Source organism: Ovis aries, chromosome 22, assembly GCF_016772045.2.
Source record: "Ovis aries strain OAR_USU_Benz2616 breed Rambouillet chromosome 22, ARS-UI_Ramb_v3.0, whole genome shotgun sequence".
Classification (NCBI taxonomy): domain Eukaryota; kingdom Metazoa; phylum Chordata; class Mammalia; order Artiodactyla; family Bovidae; genus Ovis; species Ovis aries.
This window is the reverse complement of record NC_056075.1, coordinates 15,255,851-15,278,261: the sequence shown is the minus strand read 5'-3', so window position 1 is coordinate 15,278,261 and position 22,411 is coordinate 15,255,851. Positions and strand designations below refer to the sequence as shown.

Here is a 22,411-nt window from a genome sequence, read left to right as displayed (position 1 = left end):
GGCTTTTTTCTGTTGTGGTAAGCAGGGGCTACTCTTTGTTAGAGTGTGTGGGCTTCTCATTGTGGTGCCTTTTCTTGTTGGGGAGCACAGGCTCTAGGGTGTGCCAGCTTAGTAACTGTGGCAGCTCCGTTGTTGTGGCACACGAGCTCAGCAGTTGCAGCACATGAGCTCAGCAGCTGCAGCACATGGGCTCAGCAGTTGTAGCTCCCAGGCTCCAGGGCACAAGCTCAATAGTTGCGGTATGTGGGCTTAGCTGCTCTGTAGCATGTGGGGTCTTCCCAGACCGGGGACTGAACCTGTGTCTCCTGCACTGGCAGGCAGATTCTTTACCACTGAGCCACCAGGGAAGCCCTGCCCTCATATCTTTATTCATGGTATTTCCTGGGGCAAGTATTTATTGTGCAATTAGATGCATAGCGCTACATGTCTAGCAATAAAACAAAGAGTTTGGGCTCTGGGGTCATGGAAGCCTGAGTTTCATCTTAGTTTAGTCACTTTCTAGCTGTGTGATACTGGAAAAATTATGTAGCCTTTCTGAATCTCAGTTTTCTTATTTGTAATAGAAAGCAGCGATTCCCATCTTTCAGAGTTGTGTGAACTAAAAGTGATTAGGTATGTAAAGTGTTTGGCGTGGTGCCCAGTGCAAGGCACAGAATTAACAGTGGTTACATTATTAATTTCTCTGTAATCATCATTATTTAAATAAATGGAATAACAATTAGACATCCTCCAACAGCTATTTGTCAAATTAACCAAATTTTTTCTTTCCTTTTTAGAGGATAATTTGACTTGCATATCAAGCATGTTTACTGGTTTTAAGAAATCATTTCACAGAGTATCTCAAGCTACACCCAGAGACAAAATGAGGAACATCTGTCAGATGACTGCATTATGGAAATTTACATCTAGCTTAAGAACACCACATAAAGAGGGGATATGTGGTTTAAGGCAACCTGATGAGCAGTCTAATGATGTGCCAAAAGGCTTCCTATTGATTCTTATTTGGTTTGACATGTTTACCAACAATTTGCATTTAAAAACACGAGACATGTGTATCAAGCCTGAATATAAAAAATATATACATCACAGCTAATACATAACTTAATCAATATTCAAAAAAATTTTGACAGGTTTTAATAACCCAAAAGAGAACACTTAGTAGATTTAAATATCAAATACTACCTCCACATAAGAAAACAACAAACAGGGACTTCCTGGAGATCCCATGGCTAAGACTCCATGCTCCCAATCCAGGGGGCCTGGTCATGGACCTAGATCCTGCAAGCCAGACCCCACATGCTACAGCTAAGACCCAGCACAGCTAAATAAATAAATATTTTCAAAAGAGGAAACAACAAACAAAACAACCTATGCGCAGAGAAAATTTGAGCATGGTCTCTTTGTATGCTACAAGTCTAGGGGTTTTAGCTGATCATCAGTGGGCTAAGAATTAGATGGAAAAAGTAAAGAGCAGGAGAATGACCCAGCTGCAAGAAAGAAGAGTCTCACTATTCAAAACAGATTAGGGAGCCTCATCTCTTAAGAGGGATGTTGAAAAATAATACAAGTTTGGGCAGTGTGAGGAATGCCCAATCTCGAGAGAACCAAACCAAAGGAAGGGAATTTCTATTAGCCCCCTGGGAAGAACAGGTAGAATTTATGAGGATGCAGATTTCAGTTTAAGGAAAAGTTTTAAAACAAATTGAGTTCCATCAACATAACAGGTTCATTAAAATGGAATGAACTCTGTCTTTGAAAGTTTTTAGCAAAAGCTGGGTAAGACTATGCAAGGGAGAGAGTCCTACAGTTGGTGGAGATAGGAGAACATACCATAATCTCTGAAACTTTATCAGTGATAAATTTTATACTTGTTTCTGGTAAAAGCCTCCCCAACCTCTGAGGCTCTGAAGCCCTTGGCCATGCTCGAGAGAGATGTGCCTGTGACTCTCTTCCACTCTCATAGTCCTGTGTCTCTCACATGGCAGGAATCCCCCTAGTTACTATTTATTGAGTACCTATCCTGTACTGGGAGATCTTATGCATATTAGCTTGCTTAAATGTCCCAATAATCATGTGAATTTGATAAAATTAACCCATTTCACAGGTGGGAAATATGAAGCTGATTATCAAGTAATGTGACCACTTACTTGTCTAGAGTCCCACAGTGAGTAAGGGCAGAACCTGGACTCAAAACCAGACTTTGAAACAGAATCATACTCTTTCCACTATCTATGGCACCTCTCCAACCACTCTCTCCTGTGACAGGTGATGCTTTGCACTGCCTTTTCCTAAATATGTGTATTTACTTACTATGTCATATCTTATGTGTCTAGAACTTGACTGTAAATTCCTTGAACAAAGGGACATGTCTTGCTTATTATGTCCAACAACATCTATTTCAAGAAACAAGTGCTAATACCAATTAGCATTATTCATTTATTAACTATACATGAAAGCTATAAAGAAAGCTGAGCACGGAAGAATTGATGCTTTTGAACTGTGGTGTTGGAGAAAACTCCTGAGACTCCCTTGGACTGCAAGGAGATCCAACCAGTCAATCCTAAAGGAAATCAGTCCTGAATATTCATTGGAAAGACTGATGCTGAAGCTGAAACTCCAGTACTTTGGCCACCTGATGCAAAGAACTGACTCATTGGAAAAGACCCTGATGCTGGGAAAGATTGAAAGCAGGAGGAGAAGGGGACGACAGAGGATGAGATGGTTGGATGGCATCACCGACTCAATGGACATGAGCTTGAGCAAGCTGTGGGAGTTGGTGATGGACAGAGAAGCCTGGTGTGCTACAGCCCATGGGGTTGCAAAGAGTCAGACATGACTGAGCGACTAAACTGAACTGATTTATTAAATATTTATTAAGCATCTAGAACTTAAACTCAACATTCAGAAAACTAAGATCATGGCATCTGGTCCTATCACTTCATGGCAAATAGATGGAAACAATGGAAACAGTGACAGACTCCATTTTCGGGGGCTCCAAAATCACTGCAGATGGTGACTGCAGCTATGAAATTAAGACGCTTGCTCCTTTCCTTGGAAGAAAAGCTATGATCAACCTGCTTCTGCTGCTGCTAAGTCACTTCAGTCGTGTCCAACTCTGTGTGACCCCATAGATGGCACCCCACCAGGCTCCCCCATCCCTGGGATTCTCCAGGCAAGAACACCGGAGTGGGTTGCCATTTCCTTCTCCAATGCATGAAAATGAAAAGTGAAAGTGAAGTCACTCAATCGTGTCCGACTAGACAGCATATTAAAAAGCAGACACATTACTTTACCAACAAAGGTCTGTATAGTCAAAGCTATGGTTTTTCTGGTAGTCATGTGTGGATGTGAGAGTTGGACTATAAAGAAAGTTGAGCTCCGAAGAATTGATGCTTTTGAGCTGTGGTGTTAGGGAAGATTCTTGAGAGTCCCTTGAACTGCAAGGAGATGCAACCAGTCCATTCTAAAGGAAATCAGTCCTGAATATTCATTGGAAGGACTGATGCTAAAGCTAAAACTCCAAAATTTTGGCCACCTGATGCAAAGAACCGACTCATTGGAAAAGACCCTGATGCTGGGAAAGATGGAAGGTAGGAGGAGAAGGGGACAATAGAGGATGAGATGGTTAGATGGCATCACTGATGCGATGGACATGAGTTTGAGTAGGCTCTGGGAGTTGGTGATGGACACAGGGTCGCAAAGAGTGGGACAGGACTGAGCAACTGAACTGAACTGAACTGAAATGGCACTTGGCCAAGAACCAGACCTAGAGCAATGAACAGGGTAAGCAGGTTTCTGACGAAAAAGTAAACAAGTCAATGGCTTCCCTGACTTTCGAACTGAGACATGATCAAGAAAAAGCAGACACCAGCAGTGGGGGAGACAGTCTTCAGCAGAGGGAATAACAAGTACAAAGGCTGCATGGGAAAAGCAAGTTCAGCGTCTTCAGGAACAGAATGAGGTCCAGTGTGGTTGGAACAGAGCCAGGTACAAAGATGGTTGGAGAAGCTGACGGGGCAAAATCAGGCAGGGTCTTGCCATTTTGGATTTCATTCCAAATGCAAAGGGAAGACCTAGTGGAATTTTTAGGAAGTGGCTCAATAGTAAAGAATCTGCCTGCAATGCAGGAGAGACAGTTTCAATCACTGGGTCGGGAAGATCCCCTGAAGAAGGAAATAGCAACCCACTCCAGAATTCTTGCCCAGGAAATCCCATGGACAGAGGAGCCTGGTGGGCTATAGTCCATGAAGCTGCAAAGATCTGGACATGACTTAGCAATTAAACAACAGCAGTGATCTAATGCATTTTATAAAAGATCACGCTGGCCACTGGGTCGTGAAAAGGATTATAGGTTGTGCAAGCGTCAGAGTAGTACTGGAGGTGAGTTCAATGGTGACTGGCTCCAAGGTGGTGGCAGGGGGATGCTAAAGTGAAGAGGGAAAGTGTTAGTCGCTCAGTTGTGTCCAACTTTTTGTGACTCCGTGGACTGTGACCCACCAGCCTCATCTGTCCATGGACTCTCCAGATAAGAATATTGGCGTGGGTAGCCATTCCCTTTTCCAGGTGATCTTCCCAACCAAGGGATCGAACCCACGTCTCCCACACTGCAGGAAGATTCTTAACTATTTGAGCCACCAGGGAAGCTCCTAGGGGAAATGCTAAGGAGTGGTCCAATTCCAGGTGTATTTGTAAGTAGAGCAAATGTGACTTGCTGATGGTTTGGATGTTGGCAGTCTGGGTAGAGAGAGTAAATCAAGAGTGACTCCTAGCTTGTTAGATTGAGCACCCAGGTAGCTGCTGAAATGAGAGGAAGGAGATAAATGGGGAAAATACTATGTGGTATGTGAAGAGGGTAGAGAGAAGGCAGTCATTCTATTTTGGTCATATTTGAGATGCCTTTTGGACATTAGAATGTAAGCTCTGTGCATGGCGGGGCTCTGTCTTGGTTCTTGGCTATATCCTCAGCACACAAAACAGTGCCTAGAATATAAGATGTACCTTGCTAAAAATTTGTTGAATGATAAAAGCCAAGGCGGGGCATCAAGAAGGCAACTGGATTTATGAATGTTTAAATCTCTTTGGCGAATGTAGATTCCTGGCAAAGCATAAATTTTCCGCCTTGGCTCCTACATGTGCAGTAAAGAGAGAGTGGTTTTTCAGAGAGTTGAATTAAACATCCTAACAGGGTCAGTTAAGGCAGTCCTGGAGAGAGACTCAAAATCCCAGTCTCTTTCCCACAGTGCTCAGTGTCATTCAGTGACACGCCTGATGGCAAAGAATACGGGGTCTTGAGAAGCTGCTGGAGTGTTTCTCTGAGCCATGTTAACTGTTTCCAGTTAAAAATAAATACGTCTCATGTATGCCAAAATCATATTTGTCTGTTTGCTAATTTCCACTGGACGCATTCTTGTTTTTATCAGTCCAGGGACTGAAGTAGTAACTTGATGCTTACTTTCAACAGAATAAAACAGGCCTCCAATGAATCTATGGCTTTGGCAGTTCTCTTTCTAGAATGGCTAAATACTAAAGGCATGATGCGAGCCTTAAGCAGGGTAAATGAGAATAAAAATATCCTGTCATAGTAATAAAATAGTTTGAATATTGAAGATTTCAAAACCAAGTCCTCCAGGACCAAACAATTAAAAAAAATACAGAAAGAAAGAAGGAAAGAGCAAATAGGCAAACAAGCAAGCCATCACCCTTAATATTTATTGTTCATTTATCTATTCAGGCAATTTTCAACTATTACACTATCTCCAAAGACCGGAATCATATCCCCCCTATCTGTTTTGGGATACAGCTTTATTTTTCTCTTTGAAAAACCTGTGCTCCTGAAGGTCTAGAGTTGTGATTCTCAACCATTGGTGGCATCAGTAATATATAATGGAGCTTTTTAAAAATACAGATCCCCAGGCCCACCATGGATTCATACAGCCAGAATCTCCTGTGGACTAGCTCCAGGCATGTGTGTATTTACAAAATATGCAGATGTCCATTGCTTTCATTCTGCTGATCAGCAAAAGCCACTGATAAAGGAAAGCCTGTTTGATGTTTAAAGCATGAACTCAGGCGTGGAGGGGCTGATTCACAAGATACTAAGCAGGTCCTCTCCAAAGCCTTCTCCTGCTACCCCAAATCAGAGCACAACTAGAGAACAGCCTCCCCACCCCCCAAAAATCCACAAAATAACTGTACTCCCAGCCTTTCAAGCAGTACAGGTGCAACCAAAGATTTTGAATTTCAAAAGCCATCCCTGTTGGGAGTATAAGTTTCATGCAAAATTGAAATACAGAAAAAGAGGAGGAAAAAGATTTGCAGGTATGGTGTGGTCAAGGAAGGAGGATAAAGAAACAAAGGGAAAAAAAAATTTTTTTTTTGGCTGCACCGCGCAGCATGTGGAATCAAACCCGCACCCCCTGCATTGGGAGCCTGGAATCTTAACCACTGGATGAGGCAAGCCCCTAAAGCAAAATTTTCATGTTATTCTCTTTTTGGCAGCCTACATTCTCAAGTACCCAGTACCTAAGGAGATTTCAAAGCCAAAAAGGAAACTTTAAAAGCCAAAGACCTTAAATCCCATTTCTGCCTGGTACTGGGAAATGACAGTTTATTCTATTACTCTTCTAGGACAATATTCTCAGACATCTTGCGATGCCACTGTCCTACCCATTTCCAGCTCCACAGTCTGCCAGTTCAAAGGTGATGCCACATTTTCAATATCATGGAGCCAACAAGGAGGTCAACAGTATTACACATGTTGAAATAATAAAGAATATTTGAATACTGTTGGCGAAGCAAATGGTTTAATTCAGAATAAAAGAGCAAGGTGAGGAAAAAGGGCTCTTATGGCTTCTGATTCAATGGCACCAGGTTAATGAATCAAGAATATTGGCTTCAGAAGTCAGACCACCTGAGTTTAAACACTAACTCTGAAACCATGGGTCATTTACTTAGCCTCTCTGTGCTTCCATTTTATCACCTGTTACGTGAGGGGATAATAATAATAAGTGGGATCTATTATCGTTAGTTATTGTGAAAATACAGCTATTTTAGTTTTGTTTGTAACTGACATTGAACCCAGGACTGTGTCTTGGGTCCGCACTAAGTGCTTTACCCACATCATCTCTCTGACTTATATCAACCATGTCAAGTAGGTACTATTAATATCCCCATCGAAAGATGAGGGATTAGGTACTTGGCTTGAGGTTCCACAGTGGGAAATGATGGATTAGAACCCAGGCACTGTAGATAGGGAAACCTAGGATACTTTGAAAGACCACCATAAGCCAATGATTCCTCAAGAAAGCTATCAAAACTCCCCAAAGCAGGCTTGCTTCTATAAAGGCATAAATAAATCCACGAGATATACTCCAGGCCATCAGGTGAAAGTAAAATGTTACCACCCATGTCTACTGGTTTGAGTAAGTGCTATGATAATCCTAGTTTGACCTCATAGGGTCAGACTCTCTCCTGCCTGATATAGGGAGGAGCCAGAAATCTAAGCCTGATATCTACTTAAAGAAGGTGTCTTTCCCCCCTCCCTGACTTTCCTTTGGTTATAAAATGGCAGCCTGTTTAATCCTTGGGGTAGAGCCCCCATGCCTTCCTGCTTGCATCTCTCACAAGTGTCCTATACTCATAAATCAGTTGGACATGATCGAAGCGACTTAACATGCACATATTTCTTTAGTCCAGAAACTTCTGAAATAAAATTTCTGTTCCCTGGGGAATGTGGCATGAAATTTCCAGGGAAATGAATACCATTTCTGCTCTCAGAGGTATGCCTCTAGGGAGAAGTGCTTTCCCAAGGAAAACTCTAGTTTTCCAAAGAGAGCTGAAATTTCCGTTACCCTGAGAGAGCTTTATTACTTACCTCATGAGTTTTCCAATATGAGGGAAAATAGTTTGTACAGCAGTCCTGAGCAGAGGATTTGTTTGGCTTTCTGAATGAAAGAGTATGAGTTGTGGGGGACAGGAAGCTTTGATAGGAAACTTTCCTAACAAGGCTGAATGTACAAATTCAAAACAAATATTTTTTTTTCTAAAATATTTCAAGTGAAGGAACAATTTGGTCATTGTGTTTGGTTTAGTCACTAAGACATGTTCAACTCTTTGCAACCCTGTGGACTGTACCTCTCCAGACCCTCTGTCCATGGAATTACTCAAGCAAGAATACGGGAGTGGTTGCCATTTCCTCCTCCAGTGGACCTTCCTGACCCGAGCCAGGGATCGAGTCCTGGTCTCATGCATTGCGGGTGGTCTCGTGCATTGCAGGCAAATTCTTTACCAGCTGAACCACAGGGAAGTTTCCATTGGTCATGATGATATGTTATGCTTTTTTCTTACTATGCTAAAATGGTCTTTCCTGGGCTATGAACAGAGAGACTGGGATGTTGGAATTTGTCAAAGTGATCATGATCCCTTAAAGATTATATTCTTTGCAGCTGAAGATGGAAAAGCTCTATACAGTCAGCAAAAACAAGACCAGGAGCTGACTGTGGCTCAGATCATAAACTCCTTATTGTCAAACTCAGACTTAAATTCAAGAAAGTAGGGAAAACCACTAGGCCATTCAGGTACAACCTAAATCAAATCCCTTACAATTATACAGTGGAAGTGACAAATAGATTCAAGGGATTAGATCTGATAGACAGAGTTCCTGAAGAACTATGGATGGACGTTCCTAACATTATACAAGATGGGGTGATCAAAACCATCCCCAAGAAAAAAAAATGCAAAAAGGCAAAATGGTTGTCTGAGGAGGCCTTACAAATAGCTGAGAAATGGGGAGAAATGAGAGACAAAGGATGAAAGGAAAGCTATACCTGCCTCGAGCCAGCATGAGGAATCCCACCTGTGACAAGGTCATGTGGCAGAGATCTGATGCGCAAGGCGAGTTAGATCTCAGGGTGTCCCCCTGGTATTTACTGAGCATGTACCCCCAAAACCAAAAATCTGTCAGCCTTTGTACTCTGCTTTTCCGCTCTTCTGACACACTCTGGAAAAAGTCAACTGAGGGCTTTAGTCTTCTGCATTTGAAAGGGATGTTTCAGTTAAACCCCCTCTGATAACTCTCTAGCTTGCCTAACAGGTTCCCCCGGACCTCTTACAGCTTGTGAATTGCTTGCAGCCCCCCAACCTCGAGAGGCACAAAGCTTAAAGCATCTTAAAGATACAGAGCCTTTTCTAAAGAGCTAAAAATAAAATTGGTGACGGGTTTTCACTATTGACTCAATGATTGCTGCCAGGCCTCCATATTCTTTATCTTTTAGGCACCTGGGAGGATGTTAATCAATGGAAATGGGATATGGAAAAAGATATATAGTAGTTTTGATGTTAGCAACACTAGACTTTTGAGTTAATTACTTTTCTTTTGTTATAAATCACTGTACTCCTTTTACTTGTTATAAATTGCTGTATCTTTGCAATGTAAGAATGTAACTTTATTTAGTGCTTTCTGAGAGTGGCACCAGACTTTGAGAAGAACAACACATATAAGTCTTCTAGTTGACAAACCCTTATCAAAAAAAAGGCTGTAAAATGTTAATTGGCCCTTTTGGCCAGAAGATGATGTAAATCACCTAAGACTTGCGTATACAACTAGGTATGCAGAGAGAAAAGCCTGGTTTTGATAAGAGCCTGGGCTGCTAATGCTGCATAATTTTGTATTACCCATTGATCTCTATGTACAATCAAAAAGGTATAAAAGGCCTTTCTAGACAATAGAGGCCAGGCCAGTCATTGGAAGGACTGGTTTCCCCTGTGTCTTCTCTTTACTCTAATTTCTGGCTGAATTCCCATCTGGGGCGTGGAGGCTCACCATGTCTACTTACTTGTCCCGACTTCTAAGATCCGTAAGAGAGAGAGCCCAAGGCGGGGCACTCTCTGATATTCAAATGGACGCCGGTGGCCTAACGTAGATGGTGCAAGCTCCTTGTCTGGAACTTTATTGGCTTTCCACATAAACCAAGTTATTCAGCCTCTTTTCTCCACTTAATTTTCCTACTACACTATTTCTTCCTAATCTAATCTTATATTAATAAATAAATAAGTTTTTTCCCTCGCCAATGCCATCCCCGCTTCAAATTCCCTGGATCCACCAGGGCTGGACCCCGGCATATACCCATTTGAATGCAGAGTTCCAAAGAATAGCAAGGAGAGATAAGAAAGGCTTCCTCAGTGATCAATGCAAAGAAATAGAGGAAAACAATGGAATGGGAAAGACTAGAAATCCCTTTAAGAAAATTAGATACCAAGGGAATATTTCATGCAAAAATTGGCTCAATAAAGGACAGAAATGGTATGGACCTAACAGAAGCACAAGATATTGAGAAGAGGTGTCAAGAATACATAGAAGAACTATACAAAAAAGATCTTCATGACCCAGATAACCACAATGGTGTGATCACTCACCTAGAGCCAGACCTCCTGGAGTGCAAAGTCAAGTGGGCCTTAGGAAGCATCACTACAAACAAAGCAAGTGGAGGTAATGGAATTCCAGCTGAGCTATTTTAAATCCTTAAAGATGATGCTGTGAAAGTGCTGCACTCAATACGCCAACTAATTTGGCAAACTCAGCAGTAGTCGCAGAACTGGAAGAGTCAGTTTTCTTTCCAGTCCCAAAGAAAGGCAATGCCAAAGAACATTCAAACTACCGCACAACTGCACTCATCTCACATACTAGCAAAGTAATGCTCAAAATACTCGAAATGAGGCTCCAACAGTATATGAAGCAAGAATTCCAGATGTTCAAGCTGGATTAAATGCCAACATCTGTTGGATCATTGAAAAAGCAAGAGAATTTCAGAAAAACATCTACTTCTACTTCATTGGCTACACTAAATCCTTTGACTGTGTGAATCACAACAAACTGTAGAAAATTCTTAGAGACAGGAATAACAGACCACCTTACCTGCCTCCTGAGAAACCTGTATGCAGGTCAAGAAGCAACAATTAGAACCAGACATGGAACAACAGACTGGTTCAAAATTGGGAAAGGAGTACATCAAGGCTGAATATTGTCACCCTGCTTATTTAACTTCTATGCAGAGTACATCATATGAAATGCTGGGCTGGATGAAGCACAAGCTGGAATCAAGATTGCTGGGAGAAATTTCAATAACCTCAGATATGCAAATAACACAACCCTTATGGCAGAAAGGAAAGAGGAACTAAAGAGCCTCTTGAAGGTGAAAGAGGAGAGTGTAAAAGCTGGCTTAAAACTCAACATTCAGAAAACGAAGATTATGGCATCTGGTCCCATCAGTTCATGGCAAATAGATGGGGAAACAGTGGAAACAGTGACAGACTTTATTTTCTTGGGCTCCAAAATCACTGCAGATGGTGACTGCAGCCATGAAATTAAAAGACACTTGTTCCTTGGAAGAAAAGCTATGACCGACACAGAGAACGTATTAAAAAGCAGACTCATTACTTTCCTGACAAAAGTCCATATAGTCAAAGCTACAGTTTTTCTTGTAGTCATGTATGGATATGAGAGTTGGACCACAAAGAAGGATGAACATTGAAAAATTAATGCCTTTAAACTGTAGTGTTGGAGAAGACTCTTGAGAGTTCCTTGAACTACAAGGAGATCAAACCAGTCAATTCTAAAGGAAACCAACCCTGACTATTCATTGGAAGGTCTGATGCTAAAGCTGAAACTCCAATCTTTTGGCCACATGATGGAAAAAGCCAAGTCATTGGAAAAGATCCTGATGCTGGGAGAGATTGAAGGCAGGAGGTGAAGGAGATGACAGAGGACAAGATGGGTGTATGGCATTACTGACTCACTGGACATGAGTTTGAGCAAACTCCAGGAGATGGTGAATGACAGGGAAGCATGGTATGCTGCAGTCCATGGGGTTGCAAAGAGTCAGACATGACCGAGCAACGGAACAGCAAGGAGATTCTGGCTGAAAGAACTCAGGCCCAAACAGTCTTTCTATGGTCAGATGGCTTATTTATTCTCATGATCTTTCATAGAGAGTTAAGCTGCACCTTGGCATTCTTTATAGAGGAGGTGCCCTTTACACTGTTGAACTGACATCTGGTGAAACTAGATGGAAGGGTGACAGGCAGCACCTGAGTGTCACTCTGGGCTGCCTACATTTGTGTGTCTAGAGAAGCAAGTTGATGATGGCTTAGGCTGACCAAACATGGGAGGGTGAGGGAAGGTCACCTAGAGTAAAGAGCCAGGGAGAATCTCTCCTGAGCCTCCTGGGGTCTCAGTTTAACCGAGAGCTCAGTCTTGGGCTCGCCACCTGCTGCCTGCCCTTGGATCAGAGAGGAGCTCTGAGGATGGTCTTGCTAAGACCTACTTGAAAAGAAAAACTGCTCTCTTAGGGCATGGGATGATGAATTCTGACCCCAAAGGCCATCAGTGGGTGGACAACCAGACAAAAGCAGGCCATACTGAGGAGACATAAGGTTTGAGAACTAGTGACTCATATACCGCTTCCCCAAACCATGTTCCATCACAGCCCTTCGAAAGAAAAGGGCATGAACTCAAAGCAAGTAAGGATGCTCATCCATCTGTATTTGCCTTTCATCTCTTCTTAAAGGCACGTGATAAAGTATGTCATCTCTTTGGGAAAATTATCTACCAAAAAATGCCTCTCTGTCTCCTTCTTGAAGAGATAGACGGCTCTGGAATTAATTCGAAGAGAAACTAAAAACAGTCAGATCAAAAAGAATGAGGACTAGAAGTAAGGCGGGAGAAAGGAAGAAAGTGGAGAAAAGAAAAATATGATTTGAGACTATCAGAGCAAGGGACATTGAGGGTGGCCAGGAAGTGAGCCTGCTGAGCCTGAGATGAAGGAGAGGGAATACTGGCTTCTCGGAGCTTCAGAACAAGAATATGACTACAGAGAGGCGTCTGGGTCAAAAGGGTTCAGCAAGCCCTGCCTTCCAAACTAAGGGGGGCCAGACTGAGCCCACCCCTAGGACCCCCTGGTGGTTCAGATGATAAAGAATCGGCCTGCAATGCAGGGTTTGATCCCTGGGTCGAGAAGATCCTCTAGAGAAGGAAGTGGCAACCCACTCCAGTATTCTTGCCTGGAAAATCCCATGGACGGAGGAGGCTGGTGGGCTACAGTACATGGGGTCACAAAAAGTTGGACATGACTAAAATTAGAGATACCAAGGGAACATTTCATGCAAAGATGGGCTCGATAAAGGACAGAAATGATACGGACCTAACCGAAGCAGAAGATATTAAGAACAGGTGGCAAGAATACATGGAAGAATTGCACAAAAAAGATCTTCACGACCCAGATAATCACGATGGTGTGATCACTCACCTAGAGCCAGACCTCCTGGACTGTGAAGTCAAGTGGGCCTTAGAAAGCATCACTACAAACAAAGTTAGTGGAGGTGATGGAATTCCAGTTGAGCTATTTCAAATCCTAAAATATGATGCTGTGAAAGTGCTGCACTCAATATGCCAGCAAATTTGGAAAACTCAGCAATGGCCACAGGACTGGAAAAGGTCAGTTTTCATTCCAATCCCAAAGAAAGGCAATGCAAAAGAATGCTCAAACTACTACACAATTGCATTCATCTCACACGCTAGTAAAGTAATGCTCAAAATTCTCCAAGCCAGGCTTCAGCAATATGTGAACTGTGAACTTGCAGATGTTCAAGCTGGTTTTAGAAAAGGCAGAGGAACCAGAGATCAAATTGCCAACATCCGCTGGATCATGGAAAAAGCAAGAGAGTTCCAGAAAAACATCTATTTCTGCTTTATTGACTATGCCAAAGCCTTTGACTGTGTGGATCACAATAAACTCAGATATGCAGATGACACCACCCTTATGGCAGAAAGTGAAGAGGAACTCAAAAGCCTCTTGATAAAAGTGAAAGTGGAGAGTGACAAAGTTGGCTAAAGCTCAACATTCAGAAAACGAAGATCATGGCATCTGGTCCCATCATTTCATGGGAAATAGATGGGGAAACAGTGGAAACAGTGTCAGACTTTATTTTGGGGGGCTCCAAAATCGCTGCAGATGGTGAGTGCAGCCATGAAATTAAAAGACTTACTCTTGGGAAGAAAAGTTATGACCAACCTAGATGGCATATTGAAAAGCAGAGACATTACTTTGCCAACAAAGGTCTGTCTAGTCAAGGCTGTGGTTTTTCCAGTGGTCATGTATGGATGTGAGAGTTGGACTGTGAAGAAAGCTAAGCCCGAAGAATTGATGCTTTTGAACTGTGTTGTTGGAGAAGACTCTTGAGAGTCCCTTGGACTGCAAGGAGATCCAACCAGTCCATTCTAAAGGAGTTCAGTCCTGGGTGTTCTTTGGAAGGACTGATGCTGAAGCTGAAACTCCAATACTTTGGCCACCTCATGCGAAGAGTTGACTCAATGGAAAAGACTTTAATGCTGGGAGTCCCCTCCTGCTGGGGACAGGAGGAGAAGGAGACGACAGAGGATGAGATGGCTGAATGGCATCACTGATTCGATGGATGTGAGTCTGAGTGAACTCCGGGAGTTGGTGATGGACAGGGAGGCCTGGCATTCTGCGATTCATGGGGTCGCAAAGAGTCGGACACGACTGAGCGACTGAATTCAACTGAACTGAGGGACTAACACTTTTTACTTTTCACTAGGACCCCCTTGACTACCATTGGCTTGGGGGCTGGCCTCTTGTGCCTGCTTCTGCTTACTTACAAGGATAAAGAAAAGTCACTGGCAAGTACTAGTTTTGACATCGGGCTGGAGAAGGGGAAATGGGGAGAAATTTTGCTTCCAAGCCACAGTCTAAATTGATTTTAAATGATTTATCTCCTGGCCTTCCTTAACGTAAGCCAAACCCGTTTCAGTTATTTCATGACTGTACTTGGAGTTGCAGTTTCACCATATTTTCCTAAGAATTAGTTATGCAACACTGCCTGAAAGGCATCAGGGATAGTCTTCCCTTTTCCCAACATTACAGTTAAGTCCTTATGTAAAGAGTTGTTAGGATTTGGGAAACTTCTAGCTCATGATCACATTCTCCTGACAATTAGGAGCAAGCTGCCTCAGACCATGCGGCTTTCCTGCTCATGACAAGAACTGGTCGTATTGTATTCTTGCCCAGAATGGCCTCCTCCCCTTTCCTGAGATGGTCCCCCTCTATCCCAACCACCCCTCAAGGCCTGGCCACAAACACCAGCGTGAAGCAGCGTCTGATCGCCCACCTGGATACTTCAGCTCCCACCATCTCTGTCACTCACACTGCACATAATTTCTGCCTTTTTTGGTATAGATTTGTGCCCCTGCCTGACTACAGTCTAAGACTGGTAGCTTCTGGCAGCCACAGACTGTTACTCACTTTCCTTGGTGCTTTTCCACTATGGTCTCCTGCTTCTGAGAAGCGCAGAAAACACGTCAACTGAAAGACTGAATGCGGGAACAGATGCATTTGCCTTTCTCCTAAGTGACTAGCAATGAAGCGAGTATTCTCTCTCTTGTCTTTGAGATTCTCCCATGTTCAAGAAAAATATATCTTACTTCCACTGAGGAAATTGCACTTATTTTGTATATCCAATTCTGAAAGAACCAAAGCATGGGATAATAATGCTGTAAATTTTCATCATACATTGTTGTTCAGTCGCTAAGTTGCGTCTGACTCTCTGAGATCCCACGGACTGCAGCCCACCAGGCTTCCTTGTCCTTTACTAACTCCTGGAGTTTGCTCAAATTTATGTCCATTGAGTCGCTGATGCTAATTTCTTATTTAAAAGAGATGTTTGACGCACCAGTTTAAAAAAGAGAAGGTTACAGGATAGTAGGTGCTCAATAAATAAATCTTGAGTGAGTGAATGAATGAATGAATGGTAACAGGAAATTGGATAAAAATAGAAATGGTAGGAGAAGTAGAAAAATTGTAGACACACAAGAAGTTAAAGGAGACCTTGGGCTAATTAAACTCTAAGTCAGAAATGCTTATTTACTACAAACTTCAACGTGGTAATTCAACAAGTAGAGAAGCAAGGCAATTGGTTGAAAAGAAACATACTTTAAAGACAGACATCTGGATCCTGACATCATTCAGCCACTGTGTGACCTTGAACAAGTGACTCAACCTCTCTGAGCTTCACTATTTAAAAAAAATATCTTTTAATTTTGAAGTAATTTTAGATTTACAGGAAAGTTACAAAAATACAGAGAGTTCCTGTACATAGTTCACCCAACTTCTTCCAGTGTTAGCATCTTTCATAACCATAGTCCCATTATCACAACAAGGAAGTTAACATTGATACATTCATACAAATTAAACTACACACATTATTGGAATTTCACCAGTTTCCCATCAATATCCTTCTTCTAGTCCAGGATGTAATAGGACCCCAAACTATATTTAGTTGAGCACAAAATTTCTGGTCTCCTCTAGTTTTTGACAGTTACCGTTCATGACCCTGACACATTTAAAGAGTAGAATGTCCTTCAATTTGGGATTGTCTGATTTTTTTTCTCATGTTTTGGTTCAAAGCCCAGGCTCTGAGACCTGACTCTGTGGGTTTCAATGTCGCTGTTGCTACCTGCCACCTATGTGAACTTTTGAAAAGAATTCCATCTCCTCGTGTCTGTTTCCCCTTTGGTAAAATGGGGTTAATGACAAGAGTCTGTCTCCCAAGGTTGGTTGTGAGGAACAAATAAGTGGCACATGTTAAATAATTAGCATGACAGTGCTAGATGACTACTAGCAATTCCTGTGAATCACGGATCTCCCTTTGAGGAATGATGCTCAGGGCATCTCTGGAACACAGAACTGTTTGGGCTCAGCCTCTAACACTCTCTTCATCCACTGGGCCTCACTGTCATGATACAACCATCACCAGGGTCATGATTGACAGGCTATGGAGGCTGCAAGGTGAGCTGCTATGGTTGGAAAGTCTTTAAGTAACAAAGGTTGATTGATCCTTTGCCAATCAGAGATACATGAGACCTAGGATATTCTCTTAGCATTTAGGTAGTTTACTAAATGACGAGGAAACTACTGTATTTGTGGAATTCAACCAACCAACAACTACCAAACACACAGACTGAAATTCTGTGTTTTAATATTCAAGACAAGGAAATGAAGTCTAAAAGAAATAAAATATAGAACAGAAAGCTCTGGGTATGGGGTTAGGCTATGGAGTGAAAGTATTCTTTAAGTCCAAGAGTGCAGCATCCCCTGACCCTAGCACTTCATAGAGACCTGCCTCTCTATCCTGTCCTTCATCCTTGGTCCAAGGTCACAGGGTGTCCAGCCATTGGCTCTTTTGCTCCCAGAAAGCTCCTAGACCTCTTATAATACCTCCCTTCTAGGTGTTCCCAGACTCTGGTCACACCTGTCCTTTTTAGAGGTTGCTTCTGGCAAGGCCTTGGAGGCCTTGGAGGGACTTTCTGGGGCTGAGAAATTGATGGTATACAGAGGCCAGGAATGAGACAATTCATTGTCCTTCAAGACAATGTTCCTGCCAGATCTCCTCTCCTGACCCAGGTGTATTAGCGTTTAATTTCTGCGGGGAGAGAACTGACAATAGAAGATGGAGTGGGCTAGAAGGACCCCATGGGAAAGGAATCATGTCATCAAACTCCAAATTAAGACATCTAGGCTTACAAGCACCAGGAGGAGACTATTTGAAAATGAGCCCAGGAAGAACGTTTTGGAAAAGGCATACAGAAAATGAGGGGTTCTGGTTGTCCAAAGGGTGAACGCTTGTAGAGCATGGTTACACTATGGGATCAATTAGGTTTAAGGGTGGAGTGGAGTGAAAGGGAGGATGACAGTGTGTCTATCTCATTATCTGGAAAGAAAACAGTCATCATGGAAGCATCAAGACAGACAGGTAGATGAGATAGCAGTAACAAACAAACCTAAAAGGAGAAATGCCTAATGGTCACTTACTAGCAGTTAGACAAAGACAACTATTATATGACATTGTTTATGTGTGGAATATAAAAAAATGGTACAAGTGAACTTATTCACAAAACAGAAGTAGTCACAGCTGCAGAAAACAAACTTACAGTTACCAGGGGGAGAGTGGGGGAGGGACAAACTGGGTGACTGGGATGGACATACACACACTACTATATATAAAATAGATAATTAATAAGGACCTATTGCAAGGCACAGGGGACTGACTCTACTTAATATTCTGTAATGTCCTATAAGGGAAAAGAATCTAAAAAGACATATGTATGTGAATAGCTTATTCACTTTGCTGTACAGCAAAAACTGATACATTATAATCAATTATATTTCAATTAAAAATTAACTAAAAATGAAAACAATCACTTACTAGTGAGTCAGTCACAACACATCTGAGAGTGGCTTCTTACCTCATTAAATCTCATCACAAGATCTTCGAGGGCGTTGTGCTCTCCGTTCTGGGAGGTAAGAATGGATGCTGAGATGGATGCTTTGAGGCAGGGCAGGGACCTCTGGCGTTCTGTTGTGCTCAAGCCCCGGGTCAAGAAGAAAAGATAGTCAACTGGCAAGACCCTTCGGTAAATATTTTGCTCCTGCTCCATCAGGATGCTGGCGACTTCCTCTGGGAACTGGATGAGAGGCTTCAGATCAATCAGTTCCTTGCTGATCCCAGCTGAACTTGAAGGAAGGGCACTGGAATTGGCCATCGAGGTGCCTGGTTGGCGTTCTGAAATAAAGCAACAGAAGCCACAGTTATGCTGTGACTGGTAACCCCTACCACAGACATTTGGGCTTCCCAGGTAGCACTAGAGAATGCTAAAGAGCCAGGAGATGTAAGAGACTCGGGTTTGATCCCTGGTATGGGAAGGTGCGCTGGAGGAGGGCATGGCAATCCACTCTAGTATCCTTGCCTGGAGAATGCCATGGACAGAGGAGCCTGGCTGGCGACAGTCCTTAGGGTCGCAGAGAGTCGGACACGACTGAAATGACCTGGCATGCATGCATGCGCAGCCATTCAGAATCTTACAGCCTTCTCCCCAGATGTACATCGACAGATGAAGGGATAAAGAAGTTGTGGTACATATACACAAAGGAATAATACTCACTCATCAAAGGAACAAATTTGAGTCCATTGAACTGAGGTGGATGAATCTAGAGCTTGTTATACAGAGTGAAGTAGATCAGATAGAGAAAAACAAATAATGTATATTAACACATATATATATGAAATCTAGAAAAACGGTACTGATGAATCTATTTGCAGGGCAAAAATAGAGACACAGACGTAGAGAACAGGCTTGTGGACACAGTGGCAGAGGGTGAGGAGAGGGTGAGACAAACTGAGAGGGCACTAAAACTTACACATTACCATCTGTAAGCAGATAGCTAATGGGAAGTTGCTATGTAACACGGAAGCTCAACCCGGTGCTCTGTGACAACCTAGCGGGGTGGGTTGGGGTTGGGGGGAGGGAGGTTCAAGAAGGAAGGGATGTCTGTATACTCATGGCTGATTCACGTCATTGTATGGCAGAAACCAATAGAGCATTGTAAAGCAATTATCTTCTAATTAAAAATAAATTAAAAAAAATCTTATAGGTTTATCAACTCAAGTTTCTGCTTGGTGAATAGTTCTATACTATCTCTCCTGTTACGGAGACCTTCCTGATATCTGTCTTGCCCCCCTCCCACTCTTTGGTTTCCCGTGTTCAGAAGCAGAAGTGATCTAGCACACCATTCCCTAACCAGTTCACTGTGACACTCTGCAGAGTATTAGTGAAGGAGAATGTACTATTTGCTTCCTCACCCTCCAGGGCTAACCGCCAGTCTGAAAGGGAATGAGGGTGGGCACAGGCAAAGCAACTGAAATGGAAGAGGAAAGAAGGCTGTAGGGGGAGGAGGCCTTACACATACAGGGATGTGCACCCTGTGTGCGAACACACCAGAGAACTAGGGACCCTCCGCACACCAGATTTCAGAACTTCACGGTCTACCCTGCCAATATCCTACCCTCAAAGATGCCAGTTCCACTGAGATTTATCTGGGGGTGTGCAGGAACAGAGAGCTTCCCTGATGCCTCAGACAGTAAAGAATCTTCCAGCCATGCAAGAAACCTGGGTTTGATCCCTGGGTTGTAAAGATTTCCTGGAGAAGGAAAGGGTAACCGACTCTAGTATTCTTGCCTGGAGAATCCCATAGACAGAGGATCCTGGAGGGTTATAGTCCATAGGGTTGCAAAGAGTCGGATACAACTGAGCAACAAACACTTTACTTTCCTTACAGGGACAGAACCACCTATACAAGTAAGGAAGAAATAGGTAATAAGGAGATGTATCTAAATAAATAAAAATAAATTTTATTCTCCGCTTCACAACTGATAATAAGAAGGTGGTAGCAGGAAGAAAGGTAGCAAGTGCGTTAGATAGAAGTCCCAAAGGCATTCATTCATAGACTCAAAATTATTCCCTTAGCGCACGTTCACTTTGCCACAGTGGATATCTCCACCTTCCATCTCTTCCTTTCCACTGACTCTTCTTTGCCTAGAGAGATGTTAGTTACCTTTATCCTTAAACACAAACTAGTAAAATACCCCTTCTCCCTTAAACTCCAACTAGCCTTATCTACCTTCTCTAAAAGGTAGTCTACTTTCCCTGATTCCTTCCTCTATGAGTATGGCGACTATATCGTCTGATCTAAAAATCAAGCCATGTATGATTCTGCTCAAATTAATAAATCAATAAGGATGTGGATGGAACAGAAAAGCGGAAACCAGGTCTGTCTTAGATGACAGTGTTGACGTGGAATACCAAATTATATCTGGTTCTCTCTAAGCTCATATTTGAAAACAATTCAAATAAGACAGGTACTCAGTCAAGCCTACAAGACCTCATTCTCCAACTTGCTGAGAAAGTGTCCAGATTTCCCCCAGACTGAGCCAGAATATGCCCTGAATGATGACGGAGGCAGATTTCAGTATCTGATGCTGATAATTTATGTACAGTAGAACTAGCTATATATAGTAAATCTTCCCAGAAGTAACCAGGTTTAAGACATTTCAAAGTATAGCATTCTGTGAAGGAAATAAAAGTAATGCCCTAATCTTATGAAACAGCTGCTTATTTAACTTACATGCAGAGTACATCTTGTGAAAAAAAAAAAAACACAAGCTGGAATCAAGATTGCCAGGAGAATATCAATAACCTCAGATATCCAGATGATATGACCCTAAAGGGAGAAAGCAAAGAGGAACTAAGAGCCTCTTGATGAAGGTGAACGAGGAGAGTGAAAAGATGGCTTAAAACTCAGTATTCAAAAAATGAAGATCATGGCATCCAGTCCTGTCACTTCATGGCAAATAGAAGGGGAAAAAGTGGAAACAGCGACAGGCTTTATATTCTTGGTCTCCAAAATCACTGCGGATGGTGACTGCAGCCGTGAAATTAAAAGATGCTTGCTCTTCCAAAGGAAAGCTATGACAAATCTAGACAGCATGTTAAACATCAGAGACATTACTTTGCCGACAAAGGTCCGTCTAGTCAAAGCTATGGTTTTTCCAGTAGTCATGTAAGGGTGTGAGAGGTGGACCATAAGGAAGGCTGAGCACTGAAGAATAGATGCTTTTGAACTGTGGTGCTGGAGAAGACTCTTGAGAGTCCCTTAGACAACAAGGAGATCTAACCAGTCAGTCCTAAAGGAAATCAACCCTGAATATTCACTGGAAAGACTGATGCTGATGCTGAAGCTGAAGCTCCAATAGTTTGGCCACCTGATGCAAAGAGCTGACCCACTGAAGAAGACCCTCATGCTGGGGAAAACTGAGGGCAAGAGGAGAAGTGACAGAGGGTGAGATGGTTGGATTAATTCAGGAGGTAGGTAGTATTATTATGTGATACTCATATAAGGTAACATAAGTGGTCAGCTGGGAAGCTGGGATTTGAATTAGGGTCTTTTTGACCTCAGAGTTCATGTTCTTCATCACTCAGCATATGATCTTATGTAGCAACAGAATAGCACTTTGGCATTATGGATTTTAGATGCATCGCAAGTGATTTCTGTTAGTATAAGTCAACTTTCTGTGCTTGCTTACTTGCAGTGGTCTGATGAGATGAGCTCTTCAAACTCCAAAGGTAAGGATTTGACTCTAAAGAGCTGACAGTTCCATTCTTTGGTCAGCCTGGAACCATCGTGTCAATCACAACATTACAATTACATTAGAATGTAGCAAACAGTAATGAAAAAATGCCCTCTCCTTTCCTTACAAATTTGTATGAAAGTCCCCATGCTCGAAACCAAAATTTTTGAAAGTGTATTACACTGAATTTATGCAAAACATGGTTCCTTTGTTAATAATTTAGAGACATACTGGGTTAAACAAAGTTAAACAAGCTTTCTTTTTTCTATTTTAACTGCAGGACTTCTCAGAGCCTTTAATCATTCCCATTAGGGGAAAAACTATCATAGCACACAGTAGCTATCCTCAATTTTGCTACCTATCTCTATATCATTTACAT

At 42.4% G+C, this 22,411-nt stretch overlaps 1 protein-coding gene across 5 annotated transcripts in view; it reads right to left on the bottom strand.

Moving 5' to 3' along the window:
* Window positions 1-22,411, bottom strand: part of PLCE1 (phospholipase C epsilon 1) — a 374,028-nt gene that overhangs the window by 144,618 nt on the left and 206,999 nt on the right. For all 5 annotated transcript variants that reach the window (XM_060405024.1, XM_060405025.1, XM_004020045.6 and 2 more), the window contains one exon: window positions 18,314-18,630. In XM_060405024.1, coding sequence (XP_060261007.1) covers window positions 18,314-18,630 — 317 coding nt within the window. The remainder of the gene's footprint in view (window positions 1-18,313; window positions 18,631-22,411) is intronic.